Here is a 20,801-nt window from a genome sequence, read left to right as displayed (position 1 = left end):
GGAGCTATCTTCAGTCCAGGGACTCTCGAGGTAGCCTAGCTGGCGTTCACAGGCCGAAGTCCCTTTCCTTATTTCAGTTTGTTTTCATTGTATCGAAACAGGCATGTGCATTTCTTTCATTCCGACTTGTTGTAGTATTCTATAGTAGTCCGTGAGCTAGTGGCACCAGATTTTGGGTAGGGATGTGTTTCAAATTTCCGCATTTTTATATCTTTTGTTAAACTTAAAGTCTTCCGCATTTCTTTAACTGTTGTTAGTATATTATATTGTTGAGGTTGGATAGTGAACGTTTAATGTATGGCTGGCCTAGCTCCGTTAGTAGGCGCCATCACGACGCCCGATGGTGGGAAAAATCCGGGTCGTGACATTAAATGATTAAGCTATCGTATATACATTATCTTATATAATTATTTTCATGAAAAATAAACTTATGCCATTAAAGTGTAGTCTATTTTTTTTTGTTAATATGTTTAATATTTAGAGCTTTAAAACCAACTAAAGTTTTATTTATTGATTTGTTTGCATAATATTTGACGACTGTAGTCAATAATTATTTCAAGCTTCAAAAATCATGCAGAATATAAATAAAAATATATTCTAAATGAGTAAAATTTACTCAATAATTGTAAAGATATATTCTAAATGAGTAAAAATTCCTCACCACTTAATAGTTTTTTCATTTTTTAATTTAAATAAATTATTCAATACTTATCTTATTTCTTAAAAACTATCTACTCATTGACATGGAAAACACGCACAAAGCGCGTACTCTAAATCTAGTGTCAATAAATATGTTGCGGGGAAAAAGAAATCAAAGAATATATATGTCATAGAGTGGGACGATCGGCCTACACTTGTATCTATAGCCCTAGGGTAGTGTCGCGATATCATTTTTGTTATTGTAAGTGCTCGTACCAAGGTTCTGCTAGGGTACATACTTATATTCGAGATTCTATACCGCATAAATTATAGATTATGCATATATATTATATCAGTTGTGCAATATTTAATACCGAAGCCATATAACGTATTGGTAATGCGACATTATTATATTTTTCTTATAAGAAAAACCAAACAAGCCCCCTGAGTAATAGCTTCTCTAAGTTGACAGGCGCGCGAAGATTAAAAAAAGAGAGGTTGACTTGTTGCAATTTTGGCACGAGTTAGTTATGGTTAAAAACCACCAACTCAGGGAGGCCGTTGTTCTCCTTTTTTTCATTATTTTTCCTTTTGGATAACTGAGCAACGTCTCCTATGGTTTTCTCCCATTCTCCGCAAAATTTTCATCTGGGGTTTTCATCACCATTTTCGCCGCAAACTGTTGAATTAGCAGAGTCTTTCGCTTTCATTGGTCCCAAGGTAAACCAAAAAAAACTTGCTTTCTGATTCCACTTTCTTGTCAATACTATAGAAAAAGAATTATCTGACATCTCGAAAACTCTTGTTACAATGAAAGCTTATTTGGTTTATAATTATCGTCTAGAGGGGCTAATATATATACATTCCTCTTCTCCTCTTTCTGGGTATAGGGTATGAGCATTTTCCCATGCATGTGTCTCGATGTGATAACTAATGCCCTTTTATTCTCAATACACTTAAATTTCTCGATTAAAAGGAAAAGGAAGCGGAGGATGCATATTAGTTTGAAATAATTACCTTCTCTTCCTATTAATCACAAGCATCCAGCAGCTCCTTACGGAAGCCCACAAAAATTCTTTTACAAAAGATTCCCCCCAACACACACACGTGGGGTGCAGAGAAATAAGAACATAATGAATAGTGAATATCATCCATTTTGGTGAAAATCGAGGTGAACTAGGAATGTAATCTAACAATGAATATGATCAATTTTTAACAGATTGATATTTCCATGTGTAATAGGCACTAATTTGAAATATGAATCTACAAGATTTTAAAAGATGATCAAATAAGTAATCAAGATACTAGTAGCGATTGACTCGTTGGTTGGTCACGTGATTTTGTATCATGAAATTGAGCAAATTTGGAGCCACAGGCTTTGGTCTAGTGGTGAGAACGCATGATGTGTGGATTAGGAGCACGTCATGAGTTGGATCCCTGATGCAGACGAAAACCTGGTATTTAAGTGGAGAAAGATAGAGGGATGGACCCATTATCCACCAAATTTAAAACCGTGTGCCACTGGCTCTCGAGAGTTGTTAGTTATCAAAACAAAAGTTGAGCAATTTTGGAAAATGCTGAAGACAAGGAAAATATAGACACTGATGTGAAAGTGAAAATATATGTCCATTAAGTTCATAATATGCCACAATATAGATTTCCATTTACTCACAGGATTTCCTACTTGTAGGTCACTGTTGCACTATTTTCGCTTCGGTTCAGTTTCCTATCCCTCTATGGGACAGTGCTGGACTAAGGTAATGTATGATTTAAATTTCATTACTATATTTGTTAGTTGTTTTTTCTCAGTTTTTCTTTTCTCCCCCTATTTGTTTGATAACTTATTCCTAGTCCTCTGTTTGAATGGCTGTTACATGTGCTTCCTTATCATCCTTGTCTGTCACTTCTTCTTTTTTTTGCTCTCTCCACTATCAACGGAAATATATGTGTGTATCTTTAACACTTGGCCAGGCACTTTAGGTGACTAATACATCATTATAATGTTTAAGGTGCTAACTTTAGCAAATGTCACGATCCGGATTTCCCTCCTTCGGGAGTCGTGATGGCGCCTACTAATGGGAGCTAGGCAAGCCAACCTTTAACTACCTACTTCATTACCAAATTACTTCTTTTTAACAAATACAAGTGAAATACCGGAAATCAGTGTCTATTACAACTTTTAAAACCTCAAATGCCCAAAATCTGGTGTCACAGTGTCACAGACTATCTACGATTACTACATACAAGGTATGAAGAAATAACAGTGCACTGTTTCTGAATAAAGGAAAATGAAACAGGAAATAGTGATAGAGGGAGACGCCAGGGCCTGCGGACGCCTGCAGGTCTACCTTGGGTCTCCGGGTGGACTGAAGGAAGCACTCCAACTTCTGTCCAAAAGCTGCTCCGGGATCTGCACACAGTGCAGAGTGTAGTATCAACACAACCGACCCCATGTGCTGGTAAGTGCCTAGCCTAACCTCGGCGAAGTAGTGACGAGGCTAGGACCAGACGACCAAATAGACCTGTGCAGTTTAAATATATACAGCGGAAAAGGAAATACAGAAATAACCAGTCAATGTGGGAAGGGGAAACATGCTGTGGGGGAGATAGCAGTTCTGAATGGAAAGGCATCAAGTAAAGTAAGGAACAACATAACTCGAACATCAACAAGGAACAGAAATCAACAGTTTGCACGGCATCACCCTTCGTGCTTTTACTCTCGTCATCACCAAAACAATTATTTATCAAAGATGTGCACGGCATCACCCTTCGTGCTTTTACTCTCTTTCCTCACCATGTAATCAATACAATCGGCACGGAATGGTACATCGTGCGGCACGGCATCACCCTTCATGCTTTACACTCTTTCCTCATAATATCAACAATGCACGGCATCACCCTTCGTGCTTTAACACTCTTCCTCACCCAAACAACAATCACAAACAAGGGGCTAGGGAATAAACAAGATCATATAGAAATCCTAGCAAGGGAACAACAATTAAACAATTAGATCCCGGCAAGGGAACAACAATTAAATAAGTAAATCCCGGCAAGGGAACATTTCAATAACTCTTTCTCTATCTTTCACTTCTATTTCATAACTCACTTTACCACTTGAGCCAATGCTCCAAGGGTTCAATCATCTCATATACTTTCACAATTCATAATATAACTCGAGCCAATGCTCCAAGGGTTCAATCATCTCATATACTTTCACAATTCATAATATAACTCGAGCTAATGCTCCAAGATGTTCAAAGGTCACCATTCCTTCCACAAATTTTTCACAACAACTAGAAATCATCACCAAGGCTTGAAGAATACAACGAAATCAAGATATTCACAATATAAAGACTCACGGTCATGCTAGACACCGACGTATAGATACTCGTCACCATGCCTATACGTCGTACACAACGAATATCACATAGCAAATAGGACTCAACTCCTAATCCCTAAAGCTAAGGTTAGACCAAACACTTACCTCGAACTTTCACGGCCAACTCAAGTTTTAATTATAGCTTTACCCCTTGATTCCTCCGCCAATTCGCTCGTATCTAGCCACAAGTTACTTAATTACATCAATAAACGCTAAATGAATCAATTTGAATGCATGAAAATGAGTTTTCCAAAGTTTTACCAAAAAGTCAAAATTTCCCCCGGGCCCATGTGGTCAAAACCCGAGGTTCGAACCAAAACCCGATTACCGATTACCCATTCCCCACGAGCTCAAATATGTAATTTGTTTTGAAATCGGACCTCAAATCGAGGTCCGAATCCCTAATTTTTGAAAAACCTAGGTTCTACCCTAAACACCCAACTTCCCCCATGAAAATTATTGATTTGAAGTTGAAATCATGTTAAAAGATGTTAATGACCGAAGAAAACTAGTTAAAAATGACTTACAATTGATTTGGAGAAGAAATGTTGTTTGAAAAATCGCCTCTTATGTTTTTGGGGTCTTAATAAATGAAAAATAACTGAAAATCCCGTCTAAATATACTGCCCTCAGATGCCCTGTGTGGACCGCACAAAATCAACTGCGGCCGCACAGGCTTCCTGTGTTCTACAGTGACAGGTTTTAGTATTTTGGCCATAACTTTCTCTAAAGATGTCCAAATTGTGATTTCTTTACCTTTCTGGAAACTAGACGCGAAGGGCTACAACTTTCGTTTTTAAATCATCTCAAAATTCCTTATAGATCAAAAGATATAGGCTTCCGAAGTCGGACCAGTAAATTATTCTTCACCGCGGACCGCACCAAAACTAGTGCGGCCGCACAGGCCTCTCCGCGGCAGCAGTCCATATCGTGCGGACCGCACTGGCCTGTTCAGAGGTCCTCCACCTCTCTGAGCCTGCAACAGCTCTGTTTTTAAGCCTAAGACATCCCGGAACCTACCCGAAACTCACTCGAGCCCTCGGAACTCCAAACTAAGTGTACACAAAACCTCAAAAATATCCTACGAACTTATTCGTGTAATCAAATCATCAAAATAACATCATGAACATCAAATTAAATCTCGAGATCAATGAAATTTTCTCAAAACTTCTTTAAACATCAATTTTGCAATTTAAGTCCGAATCACGTCAAATGGCATCCATTTTTTACCAAATTCCACAGAAACGTTTTGAATCATATATAAGACCTGTACCGGGCGCCGAAACATACGGGCCCGATACCATCATTTTCTAAGCAAACTTCATTTCAAATTTCTTTAAACAATTTCAGAAAACAATTTTCTTTAAAAATTTATTTCTCGGGCTTGGGACCTCGGAATCGGATTCCGGGCATACGCCCAGGTCCCATATTTTCCTACGGACTCTCCGGGACCGTCAAATCACGGGTCCGGGTCCGTTTAGCCAAAACGTTGATCGAAGTCAAATTTATTCATTTTACAGTCAAAACTTATCATTTTTCACAAATTTTCACATCTAAGCTTTTCGGCTACGCGTCTGGACTGTGCACGCAAACCGAGGTGGTGTTAAGGGAGATTTTTTAAGGCCTCGGAACGTAGAATTTCATTGCAACACAAGTGATGACCTTTTGGGTCATCACAGCAAAACACCCTTGTTCTTGTAGTAGCCTTGCCTTACTTTTGTAGTAATTAGACCATTGAATCCTATGAAAAAACACACTTGTGAAGATTGAACACCAAATTATCTTTAATGAGTCCCAGGCACGTCTAAGTTTTGGAAATTTCCATAAACTTTTATCAGATGGAATTAAAAGTCTTCCCATTTGTCTAAGCCTTGATGTGCATTACCTGATAGTTGTGCTGGTGAAAGTTTATCCGGTAGATTACTGGAGGCGTGTGCAGCTGACCCTAACACTACCATTATTTGAATTTAAAAAGAAAAGATCTAGTAGGGTCAAGTAACTTATTAGTGATAGATTTGAAGATTCTCCATTCCCAGGAGGATAGTTGCTGATCTTAAAATGGGAGGCTCAGAGCTAACTTGAACTACATTTGTTTGGAGCCAACAATTTGGTCATCGGATAAATTTAATCTCCTAAAGTGGTTATGAGTTCCAAGCTTGTATTACTCTGCCTTGACTTTTAAATCCAATTAAGATATTGAATATTCTTCTGGTCTTTTCAGAAATTTACGCTAGACTTTTTATCCATCCATGATCGATGATATCCAATTGGAAGAAGTACATAACTCTTTGCTTTACATTTCTTTCACTTGCATTTCCATTGCAAGGATATGAACTACTTGATACATCTAGTGACAACAGAAGAATTTCGGGGAGTTGCCTTTTTAGATTTCCAGTAGTTTCCAGATATCCATCCCTACTGGTGGTGTTTCATTCCTTTTTTCTTCCTCTCTGCCCTGGCATAGGGGGGAGGAGGAGAGAGTTCTATGTTTGTGTTCAGTTGGCAAATTACTTTCCTTAATGGAATCTCTTGAATTGTTTCTTAGAGTAATGCTCTCACCCTTCTTTCCTAGTCTAGCCCGCTTTTATTTGTTTTATTCATGAGAAAGATATCTGCGTTGATATTGCTACTTATATTTGTGACTATTGCAGGCATGCGGTCAAGAAAAGGAAGATGTCCCTCCCACTTTTGGGCTTGCTAGTGGAAATGTTTGCCTTGTGAAATCAATGGAGAAGTGGGAAGAGAAGATGTCTGAAACTAGTAACAGTGGCAAGATCGTAAGTTTCTTTATCAATTGTGGCTTTCTGCTTAGCCATAGCAGCACAAAATCTTTGTTTTCAAATTTCAGTTACATCCTCAGTTTCATGATCCAGCATCATGTTTCATCTGCATATTTTCTTAGCAAAAGCATAAATTCTACACAAAACCTGCAAATATGTCAAAAATCAAAATCACCCTTCTCTTTTTCCCTTTCACTGGTAGTTGTGTATATTTGTTGTGAATGCCTGGTTAATCTTCAGAATATTTTGCTCCCGCCGAGTAACACTATTCTTTACTTCTATCTTCCAACAGATGGTGGTAAATTTCAGTGCGTCATGGTGTAACCCCTGTAGAACAGCAGCACCAGCCTATCATGAACTTGCTGATAAATACACTTCAATAGTATTTCTAACCGTGGATGTCGATGAGTTAGCTGTAAGTTTCCAAATCTTTCTAATCATCGTCTTTTATTTGCATGATCTCAGTTTATAGCATCGTCATTTATGATGCCTACTGTTTTTCATATTACAACTATTTAAGTGTGTAATAGCCTGTTTGGCCAAGCTGGAAAAATCAGCTTATTTTGAAAAGTGCTTTTCGCAAACGTGTAGGAAGCAACGATCTCCTCTAATTACAGACAAATATTGGCAGACTGTAAATTGTTGGTTATGGCTTGATGCAGGAGTTAAGTACTTCCTGGGACATAAAAGCTACTCCAACCTTCATTTTCTTTAGAGATGGACGGCAAGTGGACAAACTAGTAGGTGGCAACAAGCAAGAGCTACAAAAGAAGACGGCGAATATCGCCGAGTCTACAAGGTCCCCGGGTTGATATACTGTTGCTTCACTGCAGTAGGAAAAATATGAACGGGAAAATGCTATTATAAGAATTCTGGTTTTGTCACTTTAATTTTGCGTTTTACTGCTGCAACAACATTTTTACGTGTTTCTATGCATATTAAGCAAAGTACTCGGATATTTAAAGGAAGTAAACTTTGCAGCTTGGAAAGGAAACTCGTATGGGGCTACAGCATAGTTTTGTTACCCCAAACGCGAGGAAGTTAAGGGCGATACAGTTACTGAGAGAAACACATATGCTGTAGTTTTACTTATCCTCAATCTGTAGTTTACTCTCCAGAACTTAAGAAATCTGAAATAAATGAGAACCTATTACTGCTTGGATTTCTTCTTCCGTATGGGCAGGAGATCCATACAGAAACTATGTATCGTGGTGTTTAGCACATACGCGAATCCAAGGTTCTAGCATGGAGGCGTGGAAGATCATTGATGTTTTCCTCTTTGAAAGGTTATATCTCAGGAGAAGATGGAGGATTTGATGTCTTTGACAAAGCCAGCCAGTGGACAAAGGAACACAGGATGAGGAAAGGATGTGGCTTTCAGTAGGGAACAATGAAATAATAGGCTATGACTTCAAAAATTCAATTGCAAAACACACTTCATTATTGATGTCATTCATTTATATACATACCAGCCAAGTAAATTAAAATATACACACTTCTTACGCAATACTTACTGGTGTTGCAGAAAGGTAGATGATAAACATAGAGTTTTAAATCCTGGTAGGGTTCTTGTACAAGCAAATATACTTAAATATCCATTGCAATGTTAGAACAGCATATGAGCACATTCCTCATAGCCTTGGCCGATGTACAACATAGTCAAGAAATAAATAGCAGGGGAATTAAAGAAAACATCCAACGCCTTGGAAACCATAATAGGACTAAGAGAGACAACTAGCTTAGATGATTTATTCTTCAACTGCAGGCCTCACGTAACTGAAACCCTTGAATGGGTTCTCACCAGATTTTGGACTAGCAGCAGGAGAATCTAGTAAAGGCATGCTGGTCCATTGCTCCTCAAAATTGGCAACACACAGCTTCCCCAATACTTGGGGACAGAAACTTGGTTGAATTTCTCGAGCATCTAACTTCTTCCAATTGATAGACCTGAACCATTTGTGACTCTTTATCTCATCATAACCTCTTAATCCACTCCCAAGGCGCTTGCTTGCCTCCTTGTGTAGCAGCTGTAGAAATACAAACACATAAGAATCGTCTAGTTTCCACTTTCCAAGTTCTGAACGCCAGTGACTATATGATAAATAGATTATACCATCATGATGGATGGTATTATACACTAATTGATTCAAAACACTATCCAAGAAGTAGGGGCTTCCAAATAATCCTAAGTAAATCATGACAACACACCATTAAACTCTTATTTTGAAGTTACTTTTCTTATACTAGAAATGTCTTGCAAGTAGCACTATTTTGATGAAAATTGATCCCTCTAGAATATTTCGCTTCCTATACTGCCCCTAATTAATTAACTTGCACATAGAGATATACTTTAGAGCATTACTTTTGTTTGCAACTTATCTCAATCTTTTAAAGGAAATATCAACATATAACACATTTTTACCTTTTATGATACCTCTTCATTTTTCTGGGAAAACAAAACATGACGCAACTTCTTAGCTTCATCCTTTTAGCATAAACAAACATATAATAACATAATTCTTATGTGACATGCAATCTGAAGTATTTAAGGGACAACAAGACATACAGTGTCTATTATCTTATAAAAAAGAAGTGTCTACCATTGACGATTATCAGTAAGATGGTACACTTTCATATCATAGAATGAAAATGTAGCTTACCCCTTTCAACAATGAATGTGCATCGCTAGACAAAAATGCTGGCAGCTTAATCTTGTCCTTGATAATCTTCTGTTGAACTTTCTGTCGGTTCCCACCAACAAATGGAGGCTGAAAAGAGTCACATGAGAAAAAGATTAAATTATGAAATACAACTTATACAAAGTTAAGCATAAAAAGGATGTCAATATTAAGCGAGTAATATAGATTCTTAATTAAGTTGTAAAAGAAATTTAATTAAAGTCAGACAAATGTGTACAATAAAATATAAAATATTTGCAAGGACGAGGTGCAAAAGAGAGTAAAAAGTGGCATGATGATCTGGTATCCAGCAATTTTACAGTTATATCTGGTCAACTCCAAACTTCAGATGATGAGTCTATCAGATTAGACCAATAATTTCCCTATCTTTTAACATGCTGATTACTTAATCCTTGTATTTTAGACTACTATTGCAATATTGAACAAAATAACAAACCTTTCCCGTCAGCATCTCGTACAATAGAACTCCCACGCTCCACCAGTCTGCAGCCTTGTCATGACCTTTACCAAGAACAATTTCAGGTGCCATATATTCGATTGTTCCGCACAAAGAGTTGGATCTCGTGTTCTCATCGAATTGCTTGGCAAGGCCAAAATCAGTCAGTAATACCTGCCCCAAATGTATTACATAAGGTCAATGGAGGACAACCGAGAAGTTTTTCAAAATCCTTGTGAAACAAAAACCACAAAGTTTTTTCCATTTATCCACCACTAGAACTAAAACCTAGTTGATGGTCTTTCGGTGGAAACTAAAGAAAGTAATCAGAAACCATCAAAAAACAGGGTGCAGTGTTAAATAAGCGAGATGAAAAAAGGGATATCTTACATGACCATCAGCATCCAAAAGGATATTTTCTGGTTTAAGATCCCGGTGCATTATGCCACTAGAATGGAGGTGAGAAACAGCTGAAACAATCTCAGCAGTGTAGATGCGCGCCAAATCCTCCCTGAAAAGAAGCAAGTTAGCTAGCTGCTTGAACCAGATAATTCCTAGATTATTCTGAAGGGGTATTATACCTGAATAGCCCTTGCCTATGGAGTTGAAAGAAAAGGTGTCCCCCGTTAATAAAGTCAAGCACAAGGTATAGTCTGTGTTTGGTCTGCGTTAAGAGAAAATGCATAAAGATAAATCAATAATACTTAGAAGTGTTATATAGTGTAACCTAATAAGATATATATTAAGGAAACATGGATGGAGTTCACAGTCAAGAGCCAACTTTGAGGTTTTAACTTCCTCATCATAGCGGGCTCGAGGTGCATAAAATGTATGCAACTCCAAACAGCTTCTATTATAAAGATCAATATACATAAAACTTGTAGCAACACAATCACCTGGAAAGAGTATCTGAGCCGCACAACAAATGGATGATCTATTTTTGTCAATATATCCCTCTCTGTTTTCATGTACTCAGCATGATCTTTCTCTAGAATCTTATCCTTCCGCATAACCTTCATTGCAAGAATTTCAGAAGTCCCAATTTTCCTCACCTGATATACTTTTGCAAATGCACCTTGCCCAACAACTTTTAAGACTTCAAAATCATCAAGTCCCACAGACCTTGGGATACTAACATCAGCATGAACTCCAGATTTACCAGTAACAGCGGTCTCAAGAGTAGCTTCCTCAAGATGATCTTTGGTCTCTCCATTATCTCCCTCCACAACCTCCAGCAAGTGCTCATTCTCACAGTGTGTAAGTTTGCTAAGCTTCAATGACTGACTGACATAGTTTGTTGGACCGACAAAGGAATGGGAGCGGCTATAAATTACAGGTGGTTCTTCATATATGAATCCATTTGTTTCTGACATTGCAACATTCTCAGAGCTCAAAACTTGAGCTGGAGCTGGACCAAATATGTCGGAGAAATCCGAATCAACATCATCCAGTGATATGACATTGGGGTGTTGCAATGGGAGCAGCACGTGGTTGTGGATAGGCTTCCCAGTTGGTTGCGAAATTTGAGCGGAAACCATTTTTACCTGAAGTTACCCAAGGAGGGAGGGAGTATAGCAGATCAACCCCTACTTCTGCACGGCTACAAGAGAACTACCCTTGAAGGTCCGAAATGAAAATGGATGAAGGACACCTCACGATAGCCTTGAAAAGAAGGAAGTTCTCAAATGCAACAAGTGCTCCAAAAAATCTGGGGAAGAGGCAGACTAGAATCCAGAAAAAGGAGCTGCTCTCGTTTCCCGCTTTACAGGAAAGAGTGGCTGCAGCAGTACTTCTCGAATTCATGAAGAACATGCAAACTACGAGGTGTTTATTGTGCCTAAGACCCCTGGAAGATCAAAGAAAATTGTCAGCGTCTCAACAGAACCAGAATAACATTGACTAGCAACCTAACTTTAAAAAAAACTTCACTGAACGTTAAAACAAAGAAGAACAAGATAGGAAGGAAATCAAAGGAAAGTAGAGTCAATCAGTAGTAGGCATAGAACTTTCTTTCACTTGTTCAGAGTAGGCAGGAGAAGAGACAAAGCTTCAATCTTCATAAATAAAAGGGGGAAAAGATAAAAACTAAAGAAGCCCTTGCATCTGGATAAAATAATGGAGCTAGCAATGATTCAGACTCAGTTAAATGCAATTCCACGTTTTTTAAAAGCAGAACATCTAAAATCTGTATCAAGTGCAAAAGAACACATTAAAATCTCTTACAATCTTATGTACACAAAACGAATCCTTCAACTGGGAGATGATATTCCAACACCCAGGGGCGGAACTCCAATTATCACAGATCGCCAGAAAATTAGATTGTGGATACAAGTTCAAAGCTATATATATATATATATATATATATATATATATATATATATATATATATATATATATATATATATATATATAAAATCTTGATTATCCTTGAATACCCTTCGCAAAATTCCCGATTTTGCCACTGAACCCATAGTCAAAACTATCTTAACAGTTAATCAGACCTACCTATGCTGATAGCTCAATATGAACAACCAAAAAGTTTAAACGGTATCAATTGATTAACTAATCTGATCACGGTACACACTTTACCACGCAATACAAACCCTAAAACTGATAAAAATCTCACCCTAGAGCTCCTGATTCCCAATCTGAATGCAAAATGCATCAAAGTTCAAATTTTAGCTTAAGATAACAAATGAAAAAACATAAATATCGTAATAGATGATCAAATCAATTCCACCAAAAATTCCAATTTCAACAAATCAATCACTAGTTCACTACAAACACAAGAAATTAATGGCCGGAATACAGCGAAATACAAAAATACTGATAAAACAGTTCAAATAACAATGAAAATTCCAACTCCACGAAGCCCTAATAGTACTAACTTAACATGCAATGAAAAAAGGAAGTAAAAATTAATCATATCATATGATTCAGAAAGGAAGGAAACTTACCTGAATGAAATTGCGGAAGGAATGGAAAGAGAGAAGATATATGATGAAGGTCGCGTGGCCGCTTATAACCAACTTTGAACTGTAATTTAACTTGGGTTTAAATTGCGGTTGTGGATTACGTGGCACGTTTTGAGTGGTTTCTTCGAATTTGAATCCGAGTCAAGATAGGCTTGCTTCTAAAAAAAATCCTTTTCTTCTTTTCGTGTTTGGAAAACGTTAGGGCCTAGGGGCAATGCCAACTCAACAAAGGATTACTTCTTCACGGAACCTTAAAGTGTTATATTTACTTTCATACCCTCGGGTCTAGTGGAGATTATTCGTTATATTCGTAGTTGGATTTGTGGCATATTCCCACTTCCCCGAAAGCATAACCCTTTTCTTATTTGCGTACCACAAGAAAGAAAAATAGCCCGTTTGGTCAAGCTACAAAAATCGGCTTATTTTAAGAAGTGTTTTTTTTTAAAAGTGTTTTTCTCAAAAGTACTTTTGGTGAGAAGCACTTTGTGTTTGGCTAATTAGTTTGAAAAGTACTTCTGAGCAGCAATTAGTGTTTGGCCAAGCTTTAAAAAACTGCTTCTAAGTATATTTTTCTCAAAAGTGCTTCTCAAAAAAGTGCTTTTGGAGAGAAGCTACTTTTTTCTGCTTCTCCAAAACTGCTTCTGCTTCTCCTCAAAAGCACTTTTTTCCTTCCAAAAGCTTGGCCAAACACCTCAATTTTTGGCCAAAAGCACTTTTGGCAAAAAAAAAAAGCACTTTTGACCAAAAAGAAGCTTGGCCAAACAGGCTATAACTCTTTTAGTGAGTTCTCTATTTTCTACTTTAATTGAAATTTTTTTATGGCTTTTGGAGTATAAACTTGCTTTTGTTTTGTGTGTGTGTGTTTTTTATCTAAAGCTTGGATAAAATTTTGGATTTGAACATGGAATTCATTGTTTTTAGCGGGAAAAAAAAAAAGAAGGAATTTTCTTTTCTTTTTTCATTTATCTTTTCAAATTTTATTTTTCTTTTTTCAAATTTATTACCGTTTTATATATAATTATTTTTTAATAACAATTGTGCTTGTTCTATAAAAGTGTTTGAGTAGCTTTTTTTTTTTTTGGAGCAACTCCAACTATTTCTAACAAATTGTGACTTTTTCATCAATCTATCTATCTATATCTATCTATCTATCTATCTACCTTAAATTGCGTGGGGTGGCCACTTTTTAAAGTGGTATTTACTTTTTATCCAGCATTTTCAATGCTTAGCAATAGTAGCCACTAGTCTATTAAAATTAATATGAAAAGACTGTGTTACCCTTTCTTCTACGTCTTTCGGGAGAAGAATTGTGCAATTAGACTCTTTCTCATCTGTTGGATTGACGGACGCATCAGAGTTCCTCCTCGAATCATCAAGGGTTAAGTTCCTTTTTGCAATGGAAAGACTTGACTACAGCGATCTCATTTGTTTCTGCCATGTTTCTTCCATGGATTTCATTTTCAACTCATACTCTGACCAGCGATTCTCATACTCTGACCAACGATTCTCATAAATTGCAATTATTATTATTATTATTTTACTGTGAAAAGATACAAATAACGCTTGGTTTTCTGCTACATTATGGATCCTGAACTTACAGTTACAAGTTCAAAAGTTAAGGACACTTGGTCCTGAACTTCGAGTTCCAAGTTCAAAAGTTAAAGACACTTGGTCCTGAACTTAGAATTACAAGTTCAAAAGTTAAGGACACTTGGTCCTGAACTTAGACTAACAAGCTCAAAAGTTAAGGACAATAGGTCCTGAACTTACAGTTACAAGTTCAAAAGTTAAGGACAATAGGTCCTGAAGTCCTGAACTTAGACTAACAAGCTCAAAAGTTAAGGTCAATAGGTCCTGAACTTAGTCTAAGAAGCCCAAAAGTTAAGGACAATAGGTCCTGAACTTACAGTTACAAGTTCAAAAGTTAAGGACAATAGGTCCTGAAGTCCTGAACTTGGACTAACAAGCTCAAAAGTTAAGGACAATAGGTCCTGAACTTAGGCTAAGAAGCCCAAAAGTTAAGGACAATACTTAGGCTAAGAAGCCCAAAAGTTAAGGACAATAGGTCCTGAACTTAGACTAACAAGCTCAAAAGTTAAGGATACTTGGTCCTAAACTTACAGTTACAAGTTCAAAAGTTAAGGACATGTAGTCCTGAAGTTAAGTTCAAAAGTTAAGGACATATAGTCCTGAAGTCCTGAAGTTAAGTTCAAAAGTTAAGGACATGTAGTCCTGAACTTAGAGTTACAAGTTCAAAAGTTAAGGACATGTAGTCCTGAAGTTAAGTTCAAAAGTTAAGGACATGAGCAGAAGGGTATTTTCGTCCGGGCAGTTAAAGTTTATTAAAGCAGTGGCTAAAGACTAAAGACATTCTAAACAGTGGCTTAAAAGTAAATACATGTGTTATTAGTGGCTAACCGTGCACTTCCCCCATCTATCTATCTATCTATATTATTATAAAATCTATCTATCTATATTTATTATAAAAAGATGAATATTTCTGACTAAATGTTGAACGACCAAAATATCTTCAAAATATTAACTGACTTTTATAACCTTAAAAGGCTAAATTTTATCTTTCAAAGAAACAAATAATGTACTGGACAAAATTGTAATATTTAAAAGTTCTCCTAATATTCAGAACTTCGAATTCAGCTAAAATTAAAATACTGAAACTACGCACTTGGATGGGTTTTTAAAATTCAATTTAGTTAAGGACTCTTTCCTTGTAAATAATTTGATCTCAACTAAAACATTGTTAATTTGAATTGCAGAAGATATCAGAAAAGCTCCCCTAGCCCACGTGACATCTGCCAAAACTGCTTGAGTCATTAATTATCAAGTAATTAAGTTTACTCGAAAACCATTTAGGTTTGCATGTGCAATTTGATTTCATCTAGACAACGTATTGCATCTATCTTTTATAAATAATACAATTGACTCCTAAATTTCAGAACAAAAAATCCCTTGTGATTTAACTATTTTTTCATTGTTTGTCTTAGAAAATAGGAATGCTTTCTTGCACTTCTTTTTAATTAATTTTTAGTAATGTGTATTTTTAATTTTTAGGTCATTATAATGATACCACAAAAAAGGGGGGTTATTGTGGCAGTTAATATTGCGTATAGCGGCGGTTAAATCGCCATAATTACCTGCACCGCTATCGCCAAAACGTAATACGGCGGTTCAATGTGCTAAATAACAGCCAGAATATGCACCAGCTGTTATTGGCTATTTTATTGCTTATAGCGGCGGTTCAACACCAGTAAACTGCTATTGTTTAATATGGCGGTTTTAGCCGCCGTTATTGCTTTAAGTGTATAAAATACTATTTTTATTATATAATATTTTGGCAATTTACACCTCCATTGTTATAATATTTTCGTTTTAACAATTCAATTTTGTAATTCCACATCTAAATCCTTTTTATTGCATCCTTGTGTATTCATCATTCTAATTTTGACACAAATGTAAAAAGTCAAATAAATATTCATCATATAAAGTATAGGTACTCAAAAATACATCATCCAGATTGTTACTTTCGAAGTTATTCAGCAAGAATACCCAAAAAATAAAGTTCATCCTAATTAACAACGATTACTAATTGTCAATTCGCTCAATCTACTTCCATCGAAGGATCTTCGTTGCCCAATTGGTGAAGGAGCACCACTTCCTAAATTGTGTGTCTGCCAAAAGACGAAGAAATTAGCGATTTCATATCAGAAGATGAGATAGAAGGAAGCAAACATTATAGCCAATACAATATCGAACTGATATCACCAAACAATATCAAATTGACACTCATTGAAAAGAGTGGAGATTGCAAGAGAAAGAGAGATTCAAAACTAGAGCTCAAACCAGCCCCAAAACCCATGTAAAACTACATGAAAACATACCTTAAACCACCAGAAAATAGCTGCCAAAATCAGCCCAAAACTACCAAAAAGGTCCCTTTTCTCTCATTAACAATACTCCATTTCTTTACCATTTTTCTCCATTAAACACCCATAATACCAGCCGTTAATGCGCAGCAAAACAACCTGTGAAATCAACACCATTAAAGCACCGAAAACGACCTCAAAATAGCTCCAAAAACGAGCTAAAAAGTAACCCCAAACTCACCAAAAACCACCAGCACAATCCCAGCCATAACTCACCAAAAATCAGTTTAAAAGGGGGGCCAAAACAGCCCCAAAAAGATCCGAAACAGCATCTAAAAAGTGCTGCCAACTTCACCTCAAAACAGTCTGGAAACACATCCATAAGGCCATCAAAATACCTTTGAAACCCAGCACCAAAATAACTGAAAAGCCAACCCCCAATAGCCGTAAAATCACCCCAAAGCTTCAGCAAAACATTCTTTGATCAGCAAAACCCCAAAGTTAACCTTCTTATAGACAAACTGAAGGAAACAACATTCAGGGTACACCAACCTATCAACGTTCAATAGTCTAAAATTTCTCCGAAAGAACATACAGGTTCAACAGGAAACTGAACTGTCGAGATTAAATATTCAAAGCTAGTTACAGTTCAGCAGCTTTGAAACATTAACATCTAAAATAATGTCAAGTTGCACTTCTGCTTTAATTAATCAAAACAACAAAGAAGGAAAAAAAAAGATAGAAGTAGAAGCACAAGATGAGGAGGAGGAAGAAGTACCTTTGTTTCGGGTTTCAAACGGTAGTTAACATACAGTGCGCATTGGTCCATGGGAATTCCTCTGGAGAATTCTTGATGATATCTTCACTACTCAATAATAGATCATCAGCCTCACGCCATAGTTTAAGCCTGAATTCCTTCCATTTTTTGTTAAGAGAATTATCAATCTATTTTTTACCCTCTGCGGATCAATCCTAAAGAAAATCCGAGCCTTCAAAAAAACGATTTATGTTAGTTTGCTGGGGTTACATATATAACTACAATATACAATTAAACGCAATCCATTCTCCAGGTTATGAACATCCATAAGCTTCAATCTAACACTTTTTATCACTTGATACAAATAAATTTATATGAAATACTGAATCACATTAAATTTATATGTACCTATAACAATGACAAACCAATCACGAGGCTCGGAGTCATCTGTAACTCCTTTGTTAGGAACTCGTCTATGTCTAACAGGCCGTGAAGAGACCACTTCATCAGGTGATGAAGATGGAATGACAGGCAGTGAAGAGGCGACTCTATCAGATGATGAATGAAGATGGAATAACATGCTCGATCAGATGAAGAAGATGAAGCTTGTGCCTGAGACTGAGCGTATGATGATTTCTCTGGAGCAAGTGAAGAGCTCCCTTTGGCTGATTTAAATAGATTTTAACCTGATTTTGCTTGGGCGTCTCTACATACATGATGAAAAAAGTACAGGCAGTAAAAAACTAGCAGACAATAAGTTCAGCAGTAAAAAGCTAGCAGACAATAAGTTGAATGAAATAGCGAAAAAGATTATTTTCAAAACCAATAGATAAAATTAGAATACATGTACAACTGTTTAAACAGGGTAATCACAATTCACAAGTCAGTTATATATCTGTTCGGTAATCAATTTCACGGAAAGTTCAAATATATGATTGGTAATTCAACCAAAACCCTCTAAACAACTCGAACTTGTTTCACCAACACCATGTACTGTTCTCTCATTTTTCAAATAAACTACATACACAATGCTCTCTTGCACATGAAACCAAATGACTCATTGACTCCTAAATATAATTCAGTAGAGAACTCTTATTTTACACTGATAAGAGGTAATTCAACACTAAAAAGGGACTAATTTGCCCTTTAAAAAAAACTACTCAAAAGAAAGGACAAATTTAGACTAATAAGAGCTATTCATATCAAATGGTTTAGTGTCGATGTCGATCCCAATAGCTTCCGCAACTGTTTTTTATCCTATCAAGCCCACATACAATATTTAGGTTAATACTAGACCAAACAACAATTATAAATATCAAAATTAAGTGCACGCAATATGAGTACACTCTAAATACAAACCAATTGAACACAAATTTAACAAAAAATAAACGCCAAAATTCAAGTACTTTACAAAGTTTTAACAACCAAAACATCAGATATCCAACACATTAGAAACTGAAATTTTCCATATTGGACAATGGGAAAGATGGACAATTAAGTTAGTCTATCACAGAGATGAAAAAAACATTGGATTATTAGCTTAATCTACTAGATCTAAACCTTATTATGCATAAGGAGAACTCTTAACAGATGATAGTGGCCAGTGTGAGACTTTGCTTCAATACTGTCTGTAATGAGGCCTTGATATTATTATCTGTACTTGTAGCCTAAAAATTGCTAACCATACCTGACCGTAGACTAAATACATAGCTTCTTAAGAATAAGCAGAAATTAAGAATTTACGGTTTATGCCTTTTCGAGTTGATCACACCATTAATTAAGCCTACAAGTTACATCTAAAATTGTATTTTAGGAAATAAAACAATTAGACCAGAAAATTGGGGAAAATAACTACACAGCCAAACATGCATGAACCCTAGCAAATAGAAAGGTAAATTAGACGGCTAGAAACCAGAAATTGACGGCATAACTAAGTGAACTCAACGGCTAAACCAGTAAAATCAACGGCTAAAATCGGTAATTTACATCCAAAACGCACACATGCATGCCTTAAATCAGTGAAATCGACGGCTAAACTAGCGAAATCAACGGCGAAAATTATTGAAATCAACGGCTAAACCAGTAAAATTGATGGCTAAAATCAGTGATTTAAAATGATCTCCATCCTATACACATACATGCACGCCTTAAATCACTGAAATCGACGGCTAATTTAGAATTTTGAAATGTAACTCACCAAAAGCTGCTCGTCCTGTACGAGTTCCATAGAGAAGAAATCTTTTCTGCTCGTATTCTCTTTCACTGAACTTCAAAATTTGTGGAGAAGAATTTTTTTTAAGAGATTGATTAAGGGAAAGAGAGAACTGAAAGATTTACGGGAAAGAAGGAATTAGGGGAAAGCGGGATTAGTCGCGGGAAATATGTGGAGACGGACATAATAAATATAATTGAAAGACAATAGTGGCGATTGAGCCGCCGTAACTTAGAGCACAACCCCTGTTATTGAAATTATTAATATGGCGTCTAAAAAAATGCCGTAATATGCTTTATTTTGCGGCGGTTCAGTTCAACCGCATAATATAACCGCCCTAATAACCCCTTTTTCTGTAGTGATTTTTTTTTTTTTTGGGTGCAAAAGATAATATTCATATATATTAACTACTGTATATAGAGAGTGGCCCATTACATGTGGCTGTCTTGTCATACTTAGTTAAATTATTACTAAACAAAATTACATTAGTACTACTACTACCATTAGCATACAGCGTAGTATTCACATGGGTACTACTACTAGAGTCATCCATTGTTTGGCTTATATTTACATCCAAAAGGTGCTTCCTATCAGCTTCCAGAGCTTGATTGACAAAAGGGGGTGCCACATTATAAACATAGGGATCAGTCATATGAACAAAAAGTTTGGCTGCCTTTGCTAGTTGATCCGCGACCATATTCTATTCTCTGTATGCGTGTCGGACTTACGGATTATTAAGCTGGTTGAGGAGGTACCTGCAGTCATTTATCATATTGGAATGTGGAAAATTGTCAGTTTGTAATAAAGTAATAATCTGTTTAGCATCTAACTCAACTTCTATAGGCATCAAATGATGTTGTAAGGCTAAGGTAAGGCCTTTGAGCAAAGCATATAATTCAGTTGATATTGTAGATCCCTTTTGTATGGCTTGTGCGAATCCCAGTATCCATTCCCCCCTTGAATTACGGATTGCTCCTCTAATTCCATTTGCATTGATGCCATTAGCACCATCCGTATTTAACTTGTAGAAGTTTTCCGCAGGT

At 36.5% G+C, this 20,801-nt stretch overlaps 2 protein-coding genes and 1 long non-coding RNA gene across 8 annotated transcripts; 1 reads left to right on the top strand and 2 right to left on the bottom strand.

Annotated features, from left to right (window-relative positions):
- The first annotated feature begins 1,203 nt into the window (after positions 1 to 1,203).
- On the top strand, positions 1,204 to 7,997 carry LOC109243499 (thioredoxin H4-1-like). 3 transcript variants are annotated; one of them, XM_019410441.1, is made up of 5 exons: positions 1,241 to 1,359; positions 2,330 to 2,396; positions 6,670 to 6,795; positions 7,091 to 7,213; positions 7,461 to 7,997. In XM_019410441.1, exons 2-5 carry the CDS (start codon positions 2,376 to 2,378, stop codon positions 7,608 to 7,610), a joined length of 420 nt encoding a protein of 139 aa, XP_019265986.1. In that variant the 5' UTR covers positions 1,241 to 1,359; positions 2,330 to 2,375; the 3' UTR covers positions 7,611 to 7,997. The 3 variants fall into 3 exon arrangements, with proteins under 3 accessions (XP_019265985.1, XP_019265986.1, XP_019265987.1); XM_019410442.1 differs by lacking the exon at positions 1,241 to 1,359 and adding an exon at positions 1,505 to 1,530; XM_019410440.1 differs by lacking the exon at positions 2,330 to 2,396 and having other exon boundaries at positions 1,204 to 1,359.
- A 224-nt stretch (positions 7,998 to 8,221) lies between these two features.
- Positions 8,222 to 12,987, bottom strand: LOC109243498 (serine/threonine-protein kinase AtPK1/AtPK6-like). Its single transcript, XM_019410439.1, has 7 exons — positions 12,891 to 12,987; positions 10,830 to 11,779; positions 10,515 to 10,597; positions 10,324 to 10,444; positions 9,934 to 10,107; positions 9,459 to 9,566; positions 8,222 to 8,825 (listed from the first exon to the last, which is right to left on the bottom strand). Exons 2-7 carry the CDS (start codon positions 11,469 to 11,471, stop codon positions 8,547 to 8,549), a joined length of 1,407 nt encoding a protein of 468 aa, XP_019265984.1. The 5' UTR covers positions 11,472 to 11,779; positions 12,891 to 12,987; the 3' UTR covers positions 8,222 to 8,546.
- Positions 12,988 to 16,379: 3,392 nt separating this feature from the next.
- LOC109243497 lies at positions 16,380 to 20,037 on the bottom strand. Of its 4 annotated transcripts, XR_002070575.1 has the most exons (6): positions 19,744 to 20,028; positions 17,955 to 18,252; positions 17,568 to 17,778; positions 17,031 to 17,310; positions 16,805 to 16,948; positions 16,380 to 16,594 (listed from the first exon to the last, which is right to left on the bottom strand). It is a non-coding gene; the product is annotated as an uncharacterized LOC109243497 (long non-coding RNA). The 4 variants fall into 4 exon arrangements; XR_002070574.1 differs by having other exon boundaries at positions 16,805 to 17,310; positions 17,955 to 18,803; positions 19,744 to 20,037; XR_002070572.1 differs by having other exon boundaries at positions 16,805 to 17,310; positions 19,744 to 20,029.
- Between the last annotated feature and the right edge of the window lie 764 nt (positions 20,038 to 20,801).

Source organism: Nicotiana attenuata, unplaced genomic scaffold (assembly GCF_001879085.1).
Source record: "Nicotiana attenuata strain UT unplaced genomic scaffold, NIATTr2, whole genome shotgun sequence".
Taxonomy (NCBI): Eukaryota; Viridiplantae; Streptophyta; class Magnoliopsida; order Solanales; family Solanaceae; genus Nicotiana; species Nicotiana attenuata.
The sequence above is the reverse complement of the archived record's forward strand: the minus strand, read 5'-3'. Positions and strand labels throughout refer to the sequence as shown.